The 17,824-nt window shown below is 39.8% G+C and overlaps 2 protein-coding genes, 1 long non-coding RNA gene and 3 other non-coding genes across 6 annotated transcripts; all 6 read right to left on the bottom strand.

The window, feature by feature from the left end:
- Nucleotides 1-29: 29 nt before the first annotated feature.
- On the bottom strand, nucleotides 30-4,946 carry LOC108919048 (calreticulin-like). The gene is made up of 9 exons (XM_018726755.2): nucleotides 4,677-4,946; nucleotides 4,257-4,358; nucleotides 3,490-3,693; nucleotides 2,952-3,046; nucleotides 2,442-2,651; nucleotides 2,077-2,190; nucleotides 1,698-1,841; nucleotides 1,436-1,528; nucleotides 30-1,130 (listed from the first exon to the last, which is right to left on the bottom strand). The coding sequence occupies exons 1-9, from the start codon at nucleotides 4,765-4,767 to the stop codon at nucleotides 924-926; spliced, it is 1,260 nt and encodes a 419-aa protein (XP_018582271.1). The 5' UTR covers nucleotides 4,768-4,946; the 3' UTR covers nucleotides 30-923.
- A 2,868-nt stretch (nucleotides 4,947-7,814) lies between these two features.
- tor3a (torsin family 3, member A) lies at nucleotides 7,815-13,715 on the bottom strand. Its single transcript, XM_018726741.2, has 6 exons — nucleotides 13,409-13,715; nucleotides 12,589-12,711; nucleotides 12,037-12,302; nucleotides 10,809-10,984; nucleotides 8,625-8,749; nucleotides 7,815-8,128 (listed from the first exon to the last, which is right to left on the bottom strand). Exons 1-6 carry the CDS (start codon nucleotides 13,572-13,574, stop codon nucleotides 7,881-7,883), a joined length of 1,104 nt encoding a protein of 367 aa, XP_018582257.1. The 5' UTR covers nucleotides 13,575-13,715; the 3' UTR covers nucleotides 7,815-7,880.
- Nucleotides 13,716-14,436: 721 nt separating this feature from the next.
- LOC108919036 (uncharacterized) lies at nucleotides 14,437-16,822 on the bottom strand. Its single transcript, XR_003797921.1, has 9 exons — nucleotides 16,801-16,822; nucleotides 16,357-16,381; nucleotides 16,161-16,217; nucleotides 15,920-15,960; nucleotides 15,747-15,775; nucleotides 15,543-15,573; nucleotides 15,264-15,319; nucleotides 14,837-15,086; nucleotides 14,437-14,587 (listed from the first exon to the last, which is right to left on the bottom strand). It is a non-coding gene; the product is annotated as an uncharacterized LOC108919036 (long non-coding RNA).
- On the bottom strand, nucleotides 14,930-15,005 carry LOC114911337 (small nucleolar RNA SNORD47). Its single transcript, XR_003797931.1, has one exon. It is a non-coding gene; the product is annotated as a small nucleolar RNA SNORD47 (small nucleolar RNA).
- On the bottom strand, nucleotides 15,150-15,222 carry LOC114911339 (small nucleolar RNA SNORD78). Its single transcript, XR_003797933.1, has one exon. It is a non-coding gene; the product is annotated as a small nucleolar RNA SNORD78 (small nucleolar RNA).
- On the bottom strand, nucleotides 16,036-16,119 carry LOC114911338 (small nucleolar RNA snR60/Z15/Z230/Z193/J17). Its single transcript, XR_003797932.1, has one exon. It is a non-coding gene; the product is annotated as a small nucleolar RNA snR60/Z15/Z230/Z193/J17 (small nucleolar RNA).
- Nucleotides 16,823-17,824: the final 1,002 nt, after the last annotated feature.

Here is a 17,824-nt window from a genome sequence, read left to right as displayed (position 1 = left end):
AGGTTGAACACAAATGAAAAGAATAACAGTACCTGGAACACTTTCCTGTCATATTTATTTTGTACATTAACAGAGGTACATTACCATGTACAGCATTAGACACTTCCTCCTGCAAACAGTACAAAATGTTTTTTTTTTTTAAAAAAGGGCTAACTTAGCTTGTAAATTTTGAATGTACAGCAGTGCAAATTCACAATGGAATAAAAGTCAACCAAAACAAACAAGACACAAAAACCCAACATTCACTTCTAAAGGTACCACCGTCCTACATGGAATATTAAGTCTCCCTGCCAAATATCATGTTATTTGCCTCTTTGGGGCAGACACAAAGGGGAGATTTGCCAAAAAGTGCCCTGGAACTGGAGCACTGGGTGATACAAGAACCCCCATTATGGGTTTAGGAGAAGAGGAAAAAAAAAAAAAAAGTTTAAAAAAGTTATTTTGCTTTAGGTATTACCTCAGCTTTGGCTCAGTGTGTGTTAGGAGGAAGGCAAAAAGTACTTTGGAAAACCATGGTCTTCAAGGGAAATATTGCAAAGCTATTATTTTCAATTAGAACAGAAAACTACTTGTCTGCATTTGGAGCATACAGCTACAAACAATTTCGGTCACTGAAGAGGCCTTTCCTCATCCCCAAACCATTGTGGACAAAATAAATGGCATGCCATTTCTAATGGGAAGGATACATTAAGTCCAAAGAAATGGGTCAGTGGAATCCAAAACTCTCATAACGGTCTTCATTTAGATCATATGATCGTAATTCAAAGGGGGGAAGAGAATCGCTTTTGAGTCAAATTCCCAGTGCCTCGTAAACCCATCCCTAAAATCCTTCCTGAAATGTAAAGGGAACACTCTGGAAGGTGACTCCTGAACCACATGTAGTGGCACAAAGAAATCAGGGCTTTCTCTATTCAAATTTATGCCTATAGCTCATCCTTAACATTAGAGTCTGTTTCTTCCTCCTCGTCCTCATCCTCCTCCTCATCCTCTTCTTCATCCTCATCCTCCTCTTCCTCATTTTCATCCTCCTCATCATCCTTTTTCTCTTCCTCCTTTATTTTCTTCTCTTCTTCTTCACGCTTCTTCCTCTGCTCTTCTTCTTGACTTTCTTTCATCTTTCTTTCAGGGTCCTGAGAGACAAAGAACAATTCCAAGGTTGTTTAAAAACTGGTAAGATAATTGCACACTCTAAACTAAAGCTGTAATATACAAAAGATGAATCTTTATGTTTCGCTAAAATAAAAACAGGAGGCAAATTGTAATTCACAAATTTTTCATTTAAGAGGGAGACCTGTGGTCCTGCATTTGATTGAAGTCATTAAGTGAAATAGCCAGCTGTATAAAACAGTATTAATTAAAATTTGCACAGAAGTATTTACTATAAACATGGGAAATGTGATGTAAATAGAGACTAATGAAAGATGCCGAAAGTCACCTTTGTCAAACCCCAGGTCTCATTCCCAATTTTCTCAGCAAGTTTTGGGTCATTGGTGATGAGGAAGTTATCAAAAATGGTACCTGACTTCACCTGTGGGTACAAATGGATGATATTAATCTGAGGTTAAAACATCAGAATTTCAGTGTACAATAATTTAGAACGACCAGCTGAAGACATACGAAGTAGACATGATAAAAAGCATTGTTGTGAATCAGTATTAAGATTTTGACCACTAATGGAACTAAATGGATCCACTTACTTGCCACAAATCCAGCCCAACAACTCCAATGCTGTCGTATTTGTAGATCTCAGAGTCTGGTGCGTACTCTGGATTGTCAATTTCGGGGTGCACCCATTTTCCTTTGTAGGCAGGATTGTCAATCTGGCGTGGTTTCCATTCACCCTAAGGGGAAGGTAGAGATGGTTGACTTCCTGAGAGACCTCATGTAGAAAGTCCCTTTTGACAGCTGTCTTAAAACCACAATTTGAACAGGTTTTTTTCACTGTTCAGATGTTGCAATATAAAAAGCAAGGGGAAGAATTCAGCTGTCACACATGCAGACTGGGACATACAGCAGAACTCAATCATTGCTCAGCTTCTTCATAACATGTCATCCAGTAGTTTCACTCAAATCTACCTTGTACTCAGGATTTGTAATCATAGGAGGCTCCCACTCTCCATCCATCTCATCATCCCAGTCATCAGGCTTCTTGGCGTCAGGGTCTGGGATGTTCTCGGGCTTGTCCCAGGCCTTTTAAGTAGAAAGTCAGAAAACAGGATTTATAATGTTTCTAGTTAAATTACAAACAAGTAATTATACATTTTGCTAGCTATACACATAGTACATTAATAAAAGTAGTTACAATTAAAAAAAAAAAAAAACACACACACACACACACACACACACACACTTTGAAAGCCAGACTACTAATTATGTCTTTTCTTTTTTTAAACTGATAAATCCCAAGAATCATTCAGTTGTCAGATTGCAAGTTAGCCTACCTCTGGTTTTGTGTCATCGGGGTCATCTATTTTCTCTCGTTCATCCAAGTCCTCTGGCTTCTTAGCTTCTGGGTCCTTGATCTTCCTGGGAGGAAGGAAGTCCCAGTCATCCTCCAGGTTGCCTGACTCTGCTTTCTTATTGTCAATCTTCACTTCATAGGTATTGTCAGGGTTGACAATGAGTGTGTACAAATGGGTGTACTCATCATCCTGGAATTAAAGAGAGCCATATTTATATTGCGCTTGCTGCACCTCAAGGGATTTTTAAGTGAATGTAAACCAAACTGTAAAGGTAGTTCTTAGTTCTTTTAATAGAAAAGGCTTTCGGACTATCAATTTTTCATAGAAATGAAGAAAAATCCAGTGCATATTTCCTTACAAGATAGATTAAAAGTAGAATAAATACTACTTTGCCATGATAGTGTCAGAGTTGTCATTTGCATTGAAAAAAATTGTGTTTTTGGGGTTGGACACAATACTCTGCCATTTGGCACCTGCACTGCTACCTACCTTGCAGCGTATGTCTTTGTTGATCAAGTGATTCTTTCCCTTGTAATTAAAAATGACATGAACTTTTTTGTTTCCAGGACCACAGATGTCAGGACCTACAAAAAAAAAAATACAAAACATTAAAACTCGTTCAGAATAGACCAGATATCCCATATTGCAGGCCGTGTAAATTACACCATAATAATATAGCAGAGTCTGATCTACTGAGTTTCCCAAATTCACAGATGTACATCAAACTATATACAGTTTTATTACTTCTACTAATGAAACATGTAGCCAAGCTTTACCCCAAAGGCCTTACAGTTTCCCCTACAGTTATTCTACTGGTACAGTTTACAAGGGCACTATAGCAATGCACCTTCTGGGAGGCGGACCAGCAGCCTTGAGGTTACACGTCAATGTGCTTGACCACTGTGCCACTTGTTGTGACTCATTTTAAAAGCAGACATTATCCAGTTTTCCTCTGTTGGTAATCAAATTTGAAAAAAGGCAGCATCATTCTGAAAAAGGACAGAAGCATGACCTAATTAAGGCTCACCAAACATTATGTTGTAGGTAGAATCGCCATGCATATCTTCCTGATTGAGATCTGCAGGGAAGAGCTTAATGTAGCCACCACCACAGTCGATGCTCTGCTCATGTTTCACAGTGAACTGCACCACAAGTGGCTGCCCTTTGTTGGTGAATTCCTCAAAGCGTGACGACAGAGAGTAGAACCGGGCATCCTGGCTGGTCTGAAGGCCTAAAGGTGAACAAATAAAGTGTGTTTACAAGGTAAACTTAGCATGCAATCATTAGACATTACTACAAATGCATCTGCCGCATATGTCACCTGACAAAAGTATATAATGGAGGAGTTTGCACAACAACAGGGGGGAAAACTTCACGAAAACATCAATGGACGATGTTACATTTATTCATTTAGCTGATGCTTTTTTCTCCAAAGTGACTTACACTAAAGTACTTACAATTATTTACCCACTTATACAGCTGGGCAATTTTTACTGGAGGGATTTTAGGGTAAGTACCTTGCGCAAGAGTACTACAGCCAGAGGTGGAAATTGAACATGCAACCTTTGGGTCCAAATACAGAAGCTCTAGACTAACCGCTACATGCCACCAGGTCTTTTATTACTATACAGTAGTAGAGCACTAAAAATACTCAGGTTGAGCACAGGGCGCGCAGCTACATCAAGTGACATTCTGTCATGTGGAGGAGACGGAGCCCCAGCGCACACGCATCCATCGCATCGGGAGCTGTCAGCCAGCGGCCGGACCCGGTCCTGCCTGCGCTCCTCCACTCACCTTGGTCCTTCTCCGCGTCCCCGTAGAACTTCCCCGCGGAAAGGACGAATTTTCCGTAGTCCGACTTGTGTTTGGATTCCACCCATCGGCTCGTCCAGGCCTCTGCGATGACAGAGAGACAGAGAGATGCGTCCAGCGCTCTCCTCAGAACGACCACCACCACCATCGCATGACAGCCAGCGGACGGAGAAGCGCGGCCACAAATGCATGATGGGTGTGCACGAGCACGCTACACTTAGTACAGTAACAGTTCATATATCGCCACAGATATTTACTGTACACCTATGTTATAGTCACACACACTGGCTTTGTTCCACACTCTATATATAAACAAGCTACACAAAGCAGTCAATTCAGCAGCAGTGACCACCGTTTTATGCGTATTTAGACTCTAATTTAGAGATGTTCACGTCAGCTTACCTCCATCTTCAAACTGCTCCCGAAAATATATGGAAGATTCTGCACACACCAGAGCGACGTTCAGAGCCAACAGTAAAGTCAACGCTGCCATATTTCCTCTAGTCTAGTCTCGCTATGTTCAACTAAAAATAAATAGGTAATATATAGATATTTAAAATAAATACAAGTGAGTGCGTGCTGTTTAGTGTTTACTATCACCCTCCAACGACGAGCCGCACTCTCTCTGTCATTCCCCGCACGAGCGCCTTACAGCCTGCAGGAATCTCCTTTCGTTTGACAACAGATGTCTGATTCTCATTGGTCCCCGCTTGGCCAATCGGATAGGGCAAAACTCGAGCTTTTCGTCCAATGGAAGCCGACCACGCGTTCGCTCGTCGAAATGCGCACGGCGGGGAAGAGAGCCGAGCCAATAGACTTAACAGAAGCCACGTCTGGGAATTTCATGGGAAACAACAAAATAATTAGGAATTTACTGTCTATAAGACGTCATATGAGTGCTTTGAGAGTACAGTTCTAAATAGAGTACTCAAAACACAATACTGACAATGAGAAACACGTATAAATTACACAAAACGTAAATGACACTTTTTTCCCCGTTGATGATAAGAAGTAGTTTTATGCACCTTGATCATTACAAGATATACTCATTTTCATAGTTGTCTCACGAAAGACGGTTGTCTCTGTGCATTTATTTATTTATTTAATTTAACCGAACATATCTGTGCTTTCATTATAAGGTTTCATCATGTACATTCTTATGCTAGCGACTCTTACTGTCACAAATCAAATTCATTGCTCTACATACAACCTTTACAGAATCACTAGTTTTGCAGTTTAACTTAACTTAAGTCTTAAGGTGACCATGTTTCACTTTGCGTAGACAGGAGACATTTTGCACATAGCACAATTATTTATTCACATCCTTCACCTGGAACGAAAAATATTCATTGAGTGACTGTACAGCTTTGCCCACAGTGAACTGAAATGGAACTGAGTTGCTTAAAGGGTGTGTGGAGTGTCAACAAGAGCAAACTCTTGGAACAGAGGGCAGAGAACTGGACAGTATTCAGTATTGTATCAGACCTTAAACACTACTGAAAGTGAGTAAAAATGCTTTTAATTTAGTGGGAATTAAAAACAAAAAATAAAAAAAAAACTTACACTAACTATGAATTTCTTTTAAGTTTATAAAACAGACATGGTTCACACAAATATGTTTTAATATTTTTTTGACTGAAAAAATATATGTAAGGTAAATAACCTGTGTATTAAATGTTATAAAACAGTCATTGATCTGCACATTTCAAGGACATCCAAAGTACTCCATATAAATTTAATAAATTGCGGTCGGTATGATTAAAGAGGGCAATTTCTAAAACTTCCTAATATTTAGAAAGTTCACTAAATCTTATTCCGATACAAGCTGCACTTTTTTAAATTAATGGAAATATATGCAAAAAAAAACACTATGCCAGAGCACCAGTGTGTCCAGCATGTTGACACCAGTATTCTATTTGACCTCACAACTAGTGCTTTTAAGAAATAAAACAGATTACTTTTGTAACTGTTTTTACATTTTATAACAATCTCTTAAATTATAGACTGCTGTACCATTTAATACTCATAATTACATTATACACAAAGGCAAAATGCATTGACCCTTTAAAACAATAGGTAATTTCTAAAAAATGTTAAAACTTATATTCCAAACAGATTCAGCATAAAATTCATGTAAAGTTTTAGACAAAAACTTAAAATACAACACAGAAAACATAAACCACTAAGCACAGTATTTAACAATTTCATTGTTGTAGAATAAATTAATAAATGCTCTTTAAAATACAATAGAAATTCACAGTCAACTTCTTAAGCACACGTTACTTCTCCATTTTAAAGAGCCAATATTAACGCCTACCAATAATGTTTCCCACATCATTTTCACTGTTTCCCTTTTTGCAAAAACATCTGAAAAACCATATAATATATATATAAAAAAACTAAGAACATATCAATATATGTGAATAATGATAATAATAAAAAAAAAAAAAAACTGATGCTGACAAAGTTACATACCCGTTTCCCAAAGTACTAATCACGACTGCTTCAAAATAAGTAGCTATTGTAAAAAGCACAAATACTGAGAAACAATCACATCAATTGGCTCATAATGAAAACTGCACAGTAATCCATCCTTCATCGTTGTCAATAGCAGAAAGTGCAATACAAAAGGAAAATTATGGGTAGTTATTGATACAGGATATTTGATTAAAACAGTAACATATGACCTTTTATGACATTTAAATTACATGCACCGGGTCTTTCACCTAACACAGTCAAATATTCTGGAATTACACAACTTTGTGTGAAATAATGTGCATCTATTATATTCCTGGTACTCCTCAAACCAGCGCACAGTAAGGTGGCTAGGAATGTTAAAATAATTTATGGCCAAACTTATTTTATGCTGCCCTCATATTAATCTCACCAGTGACCTAAACAAGACTCATTTTCACTCCCTTAAACAACAAAAGAGTTAACCAGAGGTAGACTAATGAATGTATACACACACACACACACACACACACACACAGAGAGAGACACACACACACACACACACACACACAGAGAGACACACACACACACACACACACACACACACACACACACACACACACACACACACTGAAACCGCTTGTCCCAAGCAGGGTCGCGGCGAGCCGGAGCCTAACCCGGCAACACAGGGTGCAAGGCCGGAGGGGGAGGGGACACACTCAGGACGGGACGTCAGTCCATCGCAAGGCACCCCAAGCGGGACTCAAATCCCAGACCCACCAGAGAGCAGGCACAGGTCAAACCTGCTGCACCACCGTGCCCCCATCTGAATGTATACAGTGCATTTCAAATGTAACTTGGGAGCGAAGGAAACACTGGGGACAAGAACAGTAAAAATTGAAGGCAAAAATGAACAATGGTGTTGTAAATAAAATACAATGAGCAGAAAAATCTTAAGAGACAAACTAGACTCCCCATTTACTGTTTCTAAGATAAGGGTGAGAGATGGAAATTCACACGGACTATGTGCACCATTAGGAGAAGTAAAAAGGCCTTTTTGTCTTTTTCCATCCATCCATCCATCCATCCATCCATCCATCCATGCATGTCTGGAGAGTTCACATGCGGTTTTGCTGGTCTGAGTCTTTTCCTTTATGGCAAGAAAAAGTTGATCCTCTGGGGTACGGACTTGCATCCCTGGGCTGAAAAAAGCTTTTCTTCCTTGGGCACATATACCATAGCTTTTGCCACTTCGTCCAGGATTTCTTCCCTGGGCTGCAGACCACGAGCCACATAGGCATCACGGGCACACAGTTTGACATGACGGTACTCCAGTGGCAAGAAGGGTACAAAAAAGTCTATCAGGTGATCTGACATGAGCTCACTTTGACCAAAGCCACCTGCAAACCAGAGATTATATTTCAAATGAAGGAAATTAATTCAGTTGTGCCAGGTAAAAGCTACTGGTGACAAAAAAGAAGTATGAGAGTAGTAAGCGATAAAGCCCAAAAGCACACGAGTTGACGTTCCCTTGTTTACAATGTTTACAATTATATACCCTAGTTAGTTATTACTCAGAAATACAAAATGTATTTGACATTAAAGATTAATTTATATTTAGCTGATGCCTTTGTTCAAGATAAATTAGTTCTAGATAAACTATACTGAACCACAGTACTTTACAAATATTTACCCATCCACACAACAGATGATTTTAACACATGCACCCGCACAGAAAAAGCAATTACGAGTCACAACTTCTCATGAAATACGTATCTTTGGATTGCAAGAGGAAACTGGAGCACAAGGAGAAAACCCATGTAAAGACAAGAGAACATTCTACACAGACTGAGTTAGATTCACGGCCCACTGCCGTGAGGCATGAGCGCTAGATACCTTGTGACTCTACCGCTTCAGATCGAAGCCGGTGCTCTAGGTCCTCCATTCCAATGTCCTCTCGGTTCTGTCCAGAGTGCCAGAAGTCCAGCGTCACCTCGTTGATGATTGCTCCACCAATGTTACTGCAGAAACAACACCTCTGTGTCAGAATAGCACCATCCAGTGAGTCACTCATCTCAGAAACACAAGGAAGGGAGAATCACACATAAAATCCTTTCTGATTTAAATATTTAAGGCAGATGATGCCTGTGAAGCTGGATTTCCATCTTCCTGCATAAAAATGACCTGCAGCAAATGATAGATTTTTCGAGGCTGCTGGGGGGGCATATATGGGCCATCTTTAAATGCTTTCCACTATACTGTACTGAACTCCATTCCACAATACTGTACTGACCAATTGTATTTTTTGCTGCTAATTAGTATATTTATATCTATAATATTTATTATATTGCAATATCTTGTGTTTTCTCTGTGTTTATTGTTTTGTTAATTACTGTACTGTCTTGTGCTATTTGTACACGTGCACTTTATGTAGCTCTGTGTAAGTAGGAATATGGTTGAAATGACAATAAATACACTTCACTTGGCTTTCTCTAACCCATTCTATTTCTTATTTAATGGGATGAAAATATTGAAGGGGTTTACCGTGATGGTAGCATACTTAGCAGTAAACTTCCAGGGAATATACGGAAAATACCTCAGATTATGGTCATTGGCTCTGCATTAAACCAAACTAAAATGTTCGGCGATGACTCCTGCTCGGCATTATCTTAGTAATGCATGTGTTAAACTGGCCTTTACTTCAAGTTTCTTCTTGAAGAATTCATGTTTTCTTTCACTAAGTAAACCCTCTTTCAGGTGTAGAAATGATTCATATTAGTACATACAAGGAAAATATTTCATAATTTTACTCCAAGTAAGTAGTATGGAATGGAATATACATTTGGAACCTACACAGTATACATTGAATATACATAGTATGTTCCACCAAGAAATTTCCCTGGGTTTAATATTTTCATAGTCAGATGATAAGCGAATCCATCCATTCATCAGTTATCAGTCACCTCTTTTCCTATACAGGGTCATGGTGGTTTGAAGCCTATCCGGGAAGCGCAGGGGACAAGGCAGGGTATACCTTGGATTACCGACCCACCAGTTCACAAAAGGGCAATAACACACTCACTCACATATACAGACTTTAAGAGCAATTCAGAGTAACCAATGCAGCTGAAATGCTCACGTTTTGCTGCGGGAGGAAAGCAGACTACCAAGAGGAACCCCACACAAACACATATGATGCAAGGTCAGCACGGACTGAGAAGGATTCCAACGCATGTCTAAATCCATTGCCCAAGAGCTGTGAGGCTCCTGCACTACCTTCTGTGCCACCGTAGCGCTCCTATATTTCATAAATGCATATTAAAATAGGTTACAGAAAAGGTTCGATTCATTTTACACTTTCACATGCAAGTAAACAATTTGGAGAATAACAACACTGTAAAATGAAAAACAATTATTAAATTGTGTGACGCACTCTCCTAGAACCTCAATAATGCCTAATGACTGCATTTGGTAACTAATATTTTCATAGTTTTATAAAAATAAAACGGAAAAACAATTGCTCACTGCTTATAGTTCTTGCAGTCATTTACAACAAACTTTCAGCAATATTTACACATTGAGTACTACAATAATACTACTACTATATATTCAACAGCTGGCTATCCAATGGTTACAGAACTGGATTAACCAGAAATGTAGCACATGGAAATCTGAGGAGGGAGCATGCAGTTACATTCTTCAATTATTTCTATTTCATGAAAAATGAACAACTCAGAGAGACAAAACATAAAATGCCTCCAATGTACACCTCTTTGGATAAAAATCACTCACACTGGAATAACAATATATATTAGCTCAGACATCAATTAAACCAAATTTAACTTGCAGTATTAAAAAAATTTATATATCAAAGTTTCTAGTGGCTGCCAAACATTATGTGTTTCGATACTTGTTTCAAATTTGAATTTTTATAAGACTAGTAGAAATCACGATACGACAATCCAATCTTTAACTGAAGGACATAGGTGAGTGTAGCTTCACATTAGTGCCTCTACTGCAACCCTGTGTCAGTCTTCACCATTCAGGTACCGTAATTACTTCTGGATATCTGTGACCAACCTGAGGAAGAGGAAGATGGACCTCCTGTAACTGACCCCATCCACATTGTCATAGTGTTCCATGAAGGGTTTTATGGCATCAATAAGGCCTGGGTGCAGCTTCTCTGCCTCATCAAAGATAAAAAGAGTCTGCTGGCAGCGCAACACCGCATCTCGGATCGCCTCCTTCAACTGGTTCTGTATGGGAAATGCACCAGTTAATTTTTCCACATCATATACATTTACATTTATTCACTTCGCAGATGCTTTTCAGCGAAGCAACTTCCAATGAGCTCTATGTAGTGTTACTAGCCCACACACCTCATTCACCAAAGTGACTTACACTGCTAGATACACTACTTAGAATGGGTCACTCATCCATAAATCAGTGAAACACACTCTCTCTGTGTCATTCACACACTATGGGGGAACCTGAACAGCATGTCTTGGAGTGTGGGAGGAAACCGGAGCACCCGGAGGAAACCCACGCAGACACGGGAAGATCATGCTCCACACAGACTGAGCAGGGATTAAACCCAAGTTCTCTCGCACCACCCAGATGTGAAAATATACCATACATAAACAAAAACACTCCCACATACACATATATTTAAGGGAGGAGGTGTTACATGTGCACATACAGTATACACACAAAGAGTGCATACGATGTTCTCGTGCACACGTACACATACAGATACAGTTTTTCTCTTGCAAAAGCAATGTAACTTTTATAATCCAAAGGTAATCTTTGCAGTGGCTGTATTTACTTTACTGATACAGAAGTCAAACTGCATCTGGTTGAGTCTAGGTTATGTTATGCAACATAATCAAAGCGGCCATGCGATTTTGCAACAAAGCGAATGTGCAATGACTGATGACTCAATTTTTGGAACCATCACATTGCTCATTTGAACTTGTCAGTGATTTGGCAGATCATTGTCCTACAAAGCAAATGAATGAAAATCGGGTTTCGATAGTTACATTACTTTATTTAGCTGATGCTTTTCTCCAAAGCGACTTGCAGCGTGAAGCTACTTAGAACTATTTACCCATTTATACAACTGCGTAATTTTTACTGGAGCAATTTGTTTTAGGATAAGTACCTTGCTCAAGGGTACTGCAGCTGGAGGCGAGACTCTGACCTGCAACCTTTGGGTCCATAGGGCAACAGCGCTAACCACTAACACTACCAGCTGCCCCTGCATAAAATGCGCAGGGGATTTTGTGTACCCTGAATTAAGTGTTCGTACCTTGTACACGTCCACCAGCTTGGCATGCGGGAAGTGAAATGGGGCAATGAATAGCCGCACACACTCGCTCTTCACTCCGTCGCGATACAGGTTCTCCGCAACCAGCCGGGCGACAAAGTTCTTCCCAGTGCCAGACCAGCCATGGAAGGAAAGGGTCAAGGGCTTGTTTGGATCTGGGTTGTTAAGGAAGCCCTCTATTGCTTTGAGAACCACCGCCTGTACCAGGTGCTGCCCGTGGAGCCGAAGTTCGAGATCCTTGGCTAGTCCTGCAGGCGCAGATAGGTGGAAACAACACGGAACATGGAGAGAAGAGCGTTAAAGAGGAAGGCAGGTTTCCCCACCAACCATTGCCATGGCGCTGCAGTTAGTTGACAGTTCATAAACAGGCCGGCAGCGTAACAGACTCGTCGTTAAGAGGTCTTCTAGTCTCGTGCACCTTTTCACGATGACTTGCTGCAAAAAAGAAAAACGAAAGTCTTTGCTTGGGGGGGGGGGGAAAGTTTCCCTAAATGTGACCGAGAACGAACATCAAGAAGAAGAAGAGGACCCCACCTGTGACGTTATTTTGAATCCGACAGTCCCCCGTGTCACAGCACTGTCCGAGGCTGCAGTACCATTCCGTCAAGGTGCGCAAGCAGTCCTGAGGAAGTGTTGAAAAGAAGTCCCTGGAGGGCACTAGCAGCATGTAAAAGACAAATTAAGGAACAGCCAACATATCTGTATGTGTACATCATGTGTACATGTCATAACTGGTGACACAGACAACTGAACCTACAGCGGAAGCTCCACTCTTGACACACACTGGACTATAAGTAGGGGAGAAATAACATTAGAAATTGAAAATAACTCTAAGTAAAGTTATGTCACAGTGAGTTTGAAAAAAAAGCTTCACAAGTCAAGTGTCACCTTGTCAGTCCTGTCAGCAGCTAAATAGCTACACTACAAATGAAAAAATTGCTTCTTCAGCTAAGGGACCATACGTTGCTGTATAATTATATTTATTGCTCAACGGATGCTATCAAAAAATCCCACGAGAATAAGTTCACGTTCAAATTTACAAATTAGTATATAATTTAGTCACTCGGCTATGACATCTCGTCATTACAGCGCAACCAACCGACAACCCCCAAGAAGATGTGGAGAATATATTAAATTATTAATATATATGAGTGAAACTCTAATAAAAATCACTTAAGGCACAAAACACTAGTGCGTGTATGATTCATTTCACAACTCAGTTTTTAAAATAATGCATTCGTCTCAGCACAAGCCATTCCACCAAAACACTTATTTATTATACTAGAGAATAGTCACACAGTGGTGCTGAAGGACGCTCAGTCAGTCAGTGGTAAAGCAGCTCCTCACGATTTACCTTGTTGTGTAGCATCATCCTGGTTCGGCTGACAGTCCCCTTCCCAGATATTACAGTAAAAATAATTAAAATAATACGTCGACACGTTGGAAATACTGTCAAACTGGAAAAAATCCGCCCGCGCAGACAAAGCCCAAAGCACGGGCAAAATGCGAAAAAAGATCATTGGCACGGATTTAAAAAAGAAAAAAAAAAAAAAATAGGTGGAAAATTAAGTGCGAGGTGTCAGCCTCCTAAACTCCGTCCATTCAGACGATCGGCCCACTAGCGCTGCCCACCGTTTATGAAGGAATTCCAGAGGAAGAGCTTCCGTGTTCTGACGTCACTTCCTTAGGATTTTACGGTAGGTTGACAAGTACGCTCTCGCGTGGCGCGCGTGTCCCTTTGGAAACGTACCAACAAATAGTGGTTGTGTTAACCTGAGGTTGCGTAAGAATGGCAGCATGAATTTGATATCCCCATAATATCTAGCGCGCTCAATATATATCTTAAGCTTTTTTTTTTTTTTTTTTTTTTTTTTTTTAAGGGTTTCACAGCGCTCCAACTCCCCAGTTTAGAGGTGTTAAAGTTATGCAATACTCAGTACTTTACATTTATTCATCTGAATTTTTCCTCAAAGCAACGTAGCGTCAAATTACAATCATTTACCCATTTATAGAGCTAGGCACGTACCTTGCTCAAAAGGCACTTCACAGGTGGGACTCAAACCTACAACCTTTGGACCCAGCAGTACAAACTAACCCCATGCTAGCAGCTCCTCCCTCCTATTTTGGCATAGATGCCTACATTTTACCCTAGAAAATGTAGGGCATGCAGGGCTTAAATAGTGTAGATCTGTTCTTGTACAGTGAACATCCATCACTTAATGTTGGAGCCACAAGAACTGCACAATGAGATTGGACAGGACTCATGCAACACATATTCCAAGTGTCCATCCACCTTAACAAGCAGTTAGGGGCTTTGGTTGTTGAAAAACAGACAAAACAGCATGCGTTGAACAGCAGCAACATGATACAGGAGACCACAAGTTAGGTCATTACATTTTATTAGTCAACATTCAGTCCATTACATTTCCATAGTTTGCCATTTTATCCAAGACAGGATGATTACAGCTGGTGCAACATTGTCAGATGTGAAGCTTAAGGTGCAAGCACCTTGTCGTGAGTCATCTGTTGGGACCTGGAAACAGACAAGAACTACATTAGTCTGGTTTTAGTAATAGTTAGGCACAATGTAATACTTGCCCCCCCCCCCCACAGAGATTAAATCACATCTGTATTTTAGTGCAACACTTCCATCAGAAGACAATGCCAGCATCTTCATTTCAAAATTGAGACACGCTTGAAATAAAGATCCATTCAGTGAAATGCTGGAAAGTTAGTTTTTTTTTTTAGAGCATGTACTGTAAACTAGTAGAACAGGACTGACCTTTTACACACACTGTCCAAGGGATTTAATCTGCAAAGGGAAAAAGGTATTAACAACAGAAAGTAACAGGAACAAACATGATTACTCAGACATAACCTCAGTGTAAATGATGGAACGGTATTGAGTGTAATCAGAGTACTCATATGGCAAAATCAAGTCATCATTGGTTATATTACAAAGTTACTACTGATATGAAGTTGTCCTTACCTTGCAACTGCATACTGCACTCCAGAGCTCCCCTAGCCATCACCTAGAAAGGCAAGCCTGGTAAGAAAATGCTGAAGGACAAGAACTTCCACCCCAGTATTCCATGTTCCTCAGTTCAATATAGTATCAACATGTCTAATTTCAGGTCAGACATTTGGGAAAAAACTGCATCATTAGGAACACCTAAATAATTATACATTTCCTTGGAGTGTATTCTCACCTATATATGGCTGGTGGATGACTGGCTCATCATGGTTTCAGTGATGATCTTAACACCTGAAAGTAAGCCTGATTTTTAACATTACCAAGTACCAGTATATACTGACCACAACATCTGGTCTGACCAGATCAGGTAGAGCTAATATTAAACACTCCATGGGAAAAGTCAGTGGAAACTATCATCACAGTGGTCAGTAAGATGGCTAGGTATCATGAGCAAAACTAGCTCATTTAAGAAAAAGAAAAAAGAGAAAAAAAAAAGATTTGAATCTATACCTACCACAGTGGATTCCAACAGTGCTCAAACATTCCTGTAACAAGAATGCAAATTAAAATCTAATATTTTTTAGAAGAAACACCCAGACAGAAAAAGGCTCAGAAAAGATACAAGTCCTCAACATGATCAGAGACCTGATTCTCAAATCATCATTTTAAATTGCCCAATTCATATTTCATCTTAGTTTTAATGGTTCCAAATGCATACCTTTAACTTTGATTCCACTTGCACTTCATCTACAAAAAGGATACACATGAGAAGCTGAATTATTTAAAAAGTAAAAACCTGCTAGGAGCAAAACTGTACTGATTCTTTATGGAAAGTCTGCTCAACTATGCAGTCTTACACACAAAAAAAAAAAACCCCACCCTAGAATTTACCTCTTTATAGTACTGGGCTAATCCAAGTTCAGGGAATGATTCTGAAAGCAAACCGAATAGAAAATTTTTTTTGAAAAGAAAAGCTATAGATACAAATCAACATAGCAATCACAATGGTGATACATCAGCTAGGAGCGAAAGACAACGCATTTATTCATCACAAGCCATCTGCTGAACTATGTAATCATCATTTGTATCCATGCAACAAATACACCCAGGAACACATCATTCTTTGACCTACCACTGCAACTGTCAGCACTGCCAGAAAGTGCAAGCTTTCCATTTCTGTGCGCAAACCCTGTTGCAAACAGAAGTTAGTGAGGACATGCCACCCAAAAATTTAAATCATTTCAGATACTAAACCACATAACACTAACCCCACCACAGCAAACATGATTGAGAATGTCCAATTACCAAGCTAGTAAGTTCACCCTTACCTGAAACCGCAGGTATGCAGATTACCTACGAAGTGGAGATGTACTCGATTAGCATTTAAAAAAAAAAAAAAAAAAAAAAAAAAAAAAGCTACTTAAGAGAGGATAAGATCTGTGCCTCAGATTATGTGCAAATGGTGGTTGCATTATCATCATCTTGGTGGGTCAAGAGTAGCAAATAATGGTCATCATTGTGGCACAGTCATGTTCAAGTTCTCCAATCTGACTACATGGATTCCTTCACTCCAGCAGAGCAGAGCACACCCTTATAGTTTAATAGCACTACATCCATCTCCTTAACTTAAGTTAAGGTTTCTGCTCCTTAATGTTAAATACAAACCCTGTCAAAGAAAACTGATGAGTAACCTTCCCTCCATATGCAGATATTTTGCTAGTTATACAAGTAACGTATTCAAAACTAATATGGGTAAGAAATTAAAGTATTACCTCTGGTTCTATCTCAAGCCAGCCTCACCGGGGTGCCCACTGAGCGAATCCTGGATTAATATCAAAGGAGTTACCCAATTAATTTATTACAAAGGATTTACATTACCACACTCACTAATAAGGTCAATTCTGCAAATCTCGAGGGGACGGACACACACACACACACACACACACACACCACAACTTCTCACCTTGGCCTACATCGGAAACAACCACGCATCTCAGAACTCATCAGCGTGATCGTCAGGTCAGAGACATATATCTCTCAGAAATATTAACAGCGTGACTGAAAATCTGAAGAAGCTCACGAGACATGCCGCAGAGCCAGCCACGTGCAGCCTGCCGCAGGGGCCCGTAACTTAAGAAGCCGGAGAAGGAAGAAAGAAGAAAGAAAAAAGAAAAAAAAAAAAAAAAAACTAACACGAGAAAAACGTCAATGCTTCTAGAAAGCTTTTACAGCCTAGAATATGACCCGTACGCGTCTGAAAATTTCACAAGTAGGCCAAGCAACTTTAACGGGAACACAAAGCGCCCCTACATCAACACTCACTTGGGAGACCGCGAAAAAACAGGAAGAAGACAAGCGAGACCGCCCATTAAATAGACACCAGTTCGCGGTGCCTTCTGGGAAACAACTGCTGAATGCCACAGGAAGCGCGAACTGAGCATGCCTGTTGTACAGTAACCACTTCGCGGTGGCTTCTGGGAAGTTGTAAAGAATATAGGGAAAGATGAGGATCCCCGCTACAAAAGTACCGATAAATAAATTCGAAGTCCCCCCCCAACGGATCAGAAAAGACAGACGTGTCCTGTATATCTAAAATGTACAACTCAATTTGTAAGCGCTTCATGTTACTTACAAACATTGATTCAGACCATGATGAAGACCATTTCAAATCATTTTCATTTGTGTAGTTTTTTTATGTAGCAATCAATGGTCCTGGAGGAATGTTGTTTCGTTTCAGTGTATAGGTAGCAGCTGAATATAGTTGAAATGACAATAAAAACCACTTTGACTTTGAAA

Source organism: Scleropages formosus, chromosome 9, assembly GCF_900964775.1.
Source record: "Scleropages formosus chromosome 9, fSclFor1.1, whole genome shotgun sequence".
NCBI lineage: Eukaryota > Metazoa > Chordata > Actinopteri > Osteoglossiformes > Osteoglossidae > Scleropages > Scleropages formosus.
Note: the sequence above shows the minus strand (reverse complement) of the source record. Positions and strands in the feature narration are given on the sequence as shown.

Excerpts from the sequence above, each read along its gene's own strand:
- LOC108919048 (XM_018726755.2), bottom strand. The coding sequence starts at position 4,767 with ATGGCAGCGTTGACTTTACTGTTGGCTCTGAACGTCGCTCTGGTGTGT. Across the intron at positions 4,359-4,676 it reads GGAGCAGTTTGAAGATGGAG|AGGCCTGGACGAGCCGATGG; the intron begins GTAAGCTGACGT and ends CTGTCATCGCAG. Across the intron at positions 2,652-2,951 it reads ACAAAGACATACGCTGCAAG|GATGATGAGTACACCCATTT; the intron begins GTAGGTAGCAGT and ends CTTTAATTCCAG.
- tor3a (XM_018726741.2), bottom strand. The coding sequence starts at position 13,574 with ATGATCTTTTTTCGCATTTTGCCCGTGCTTTGGGCTTTGTCTGCGCGG. Across the intron at positions 10,985-12,036 it reads AGCTGGTGGACGTGTACAAG|AACCAGTTGAAGGAGGCGAT; the intron begins GTACGAACACTT and ends TTTCCCATACAG. Across the intron at positions 8,129-8,624 it reads TGAAGCGGTAGAGTCACAAG|GTGGCTTTGGTCAAAGTGAG; the intron begins GTATCTAGCGCT and ends TCTGGTTTGCAG.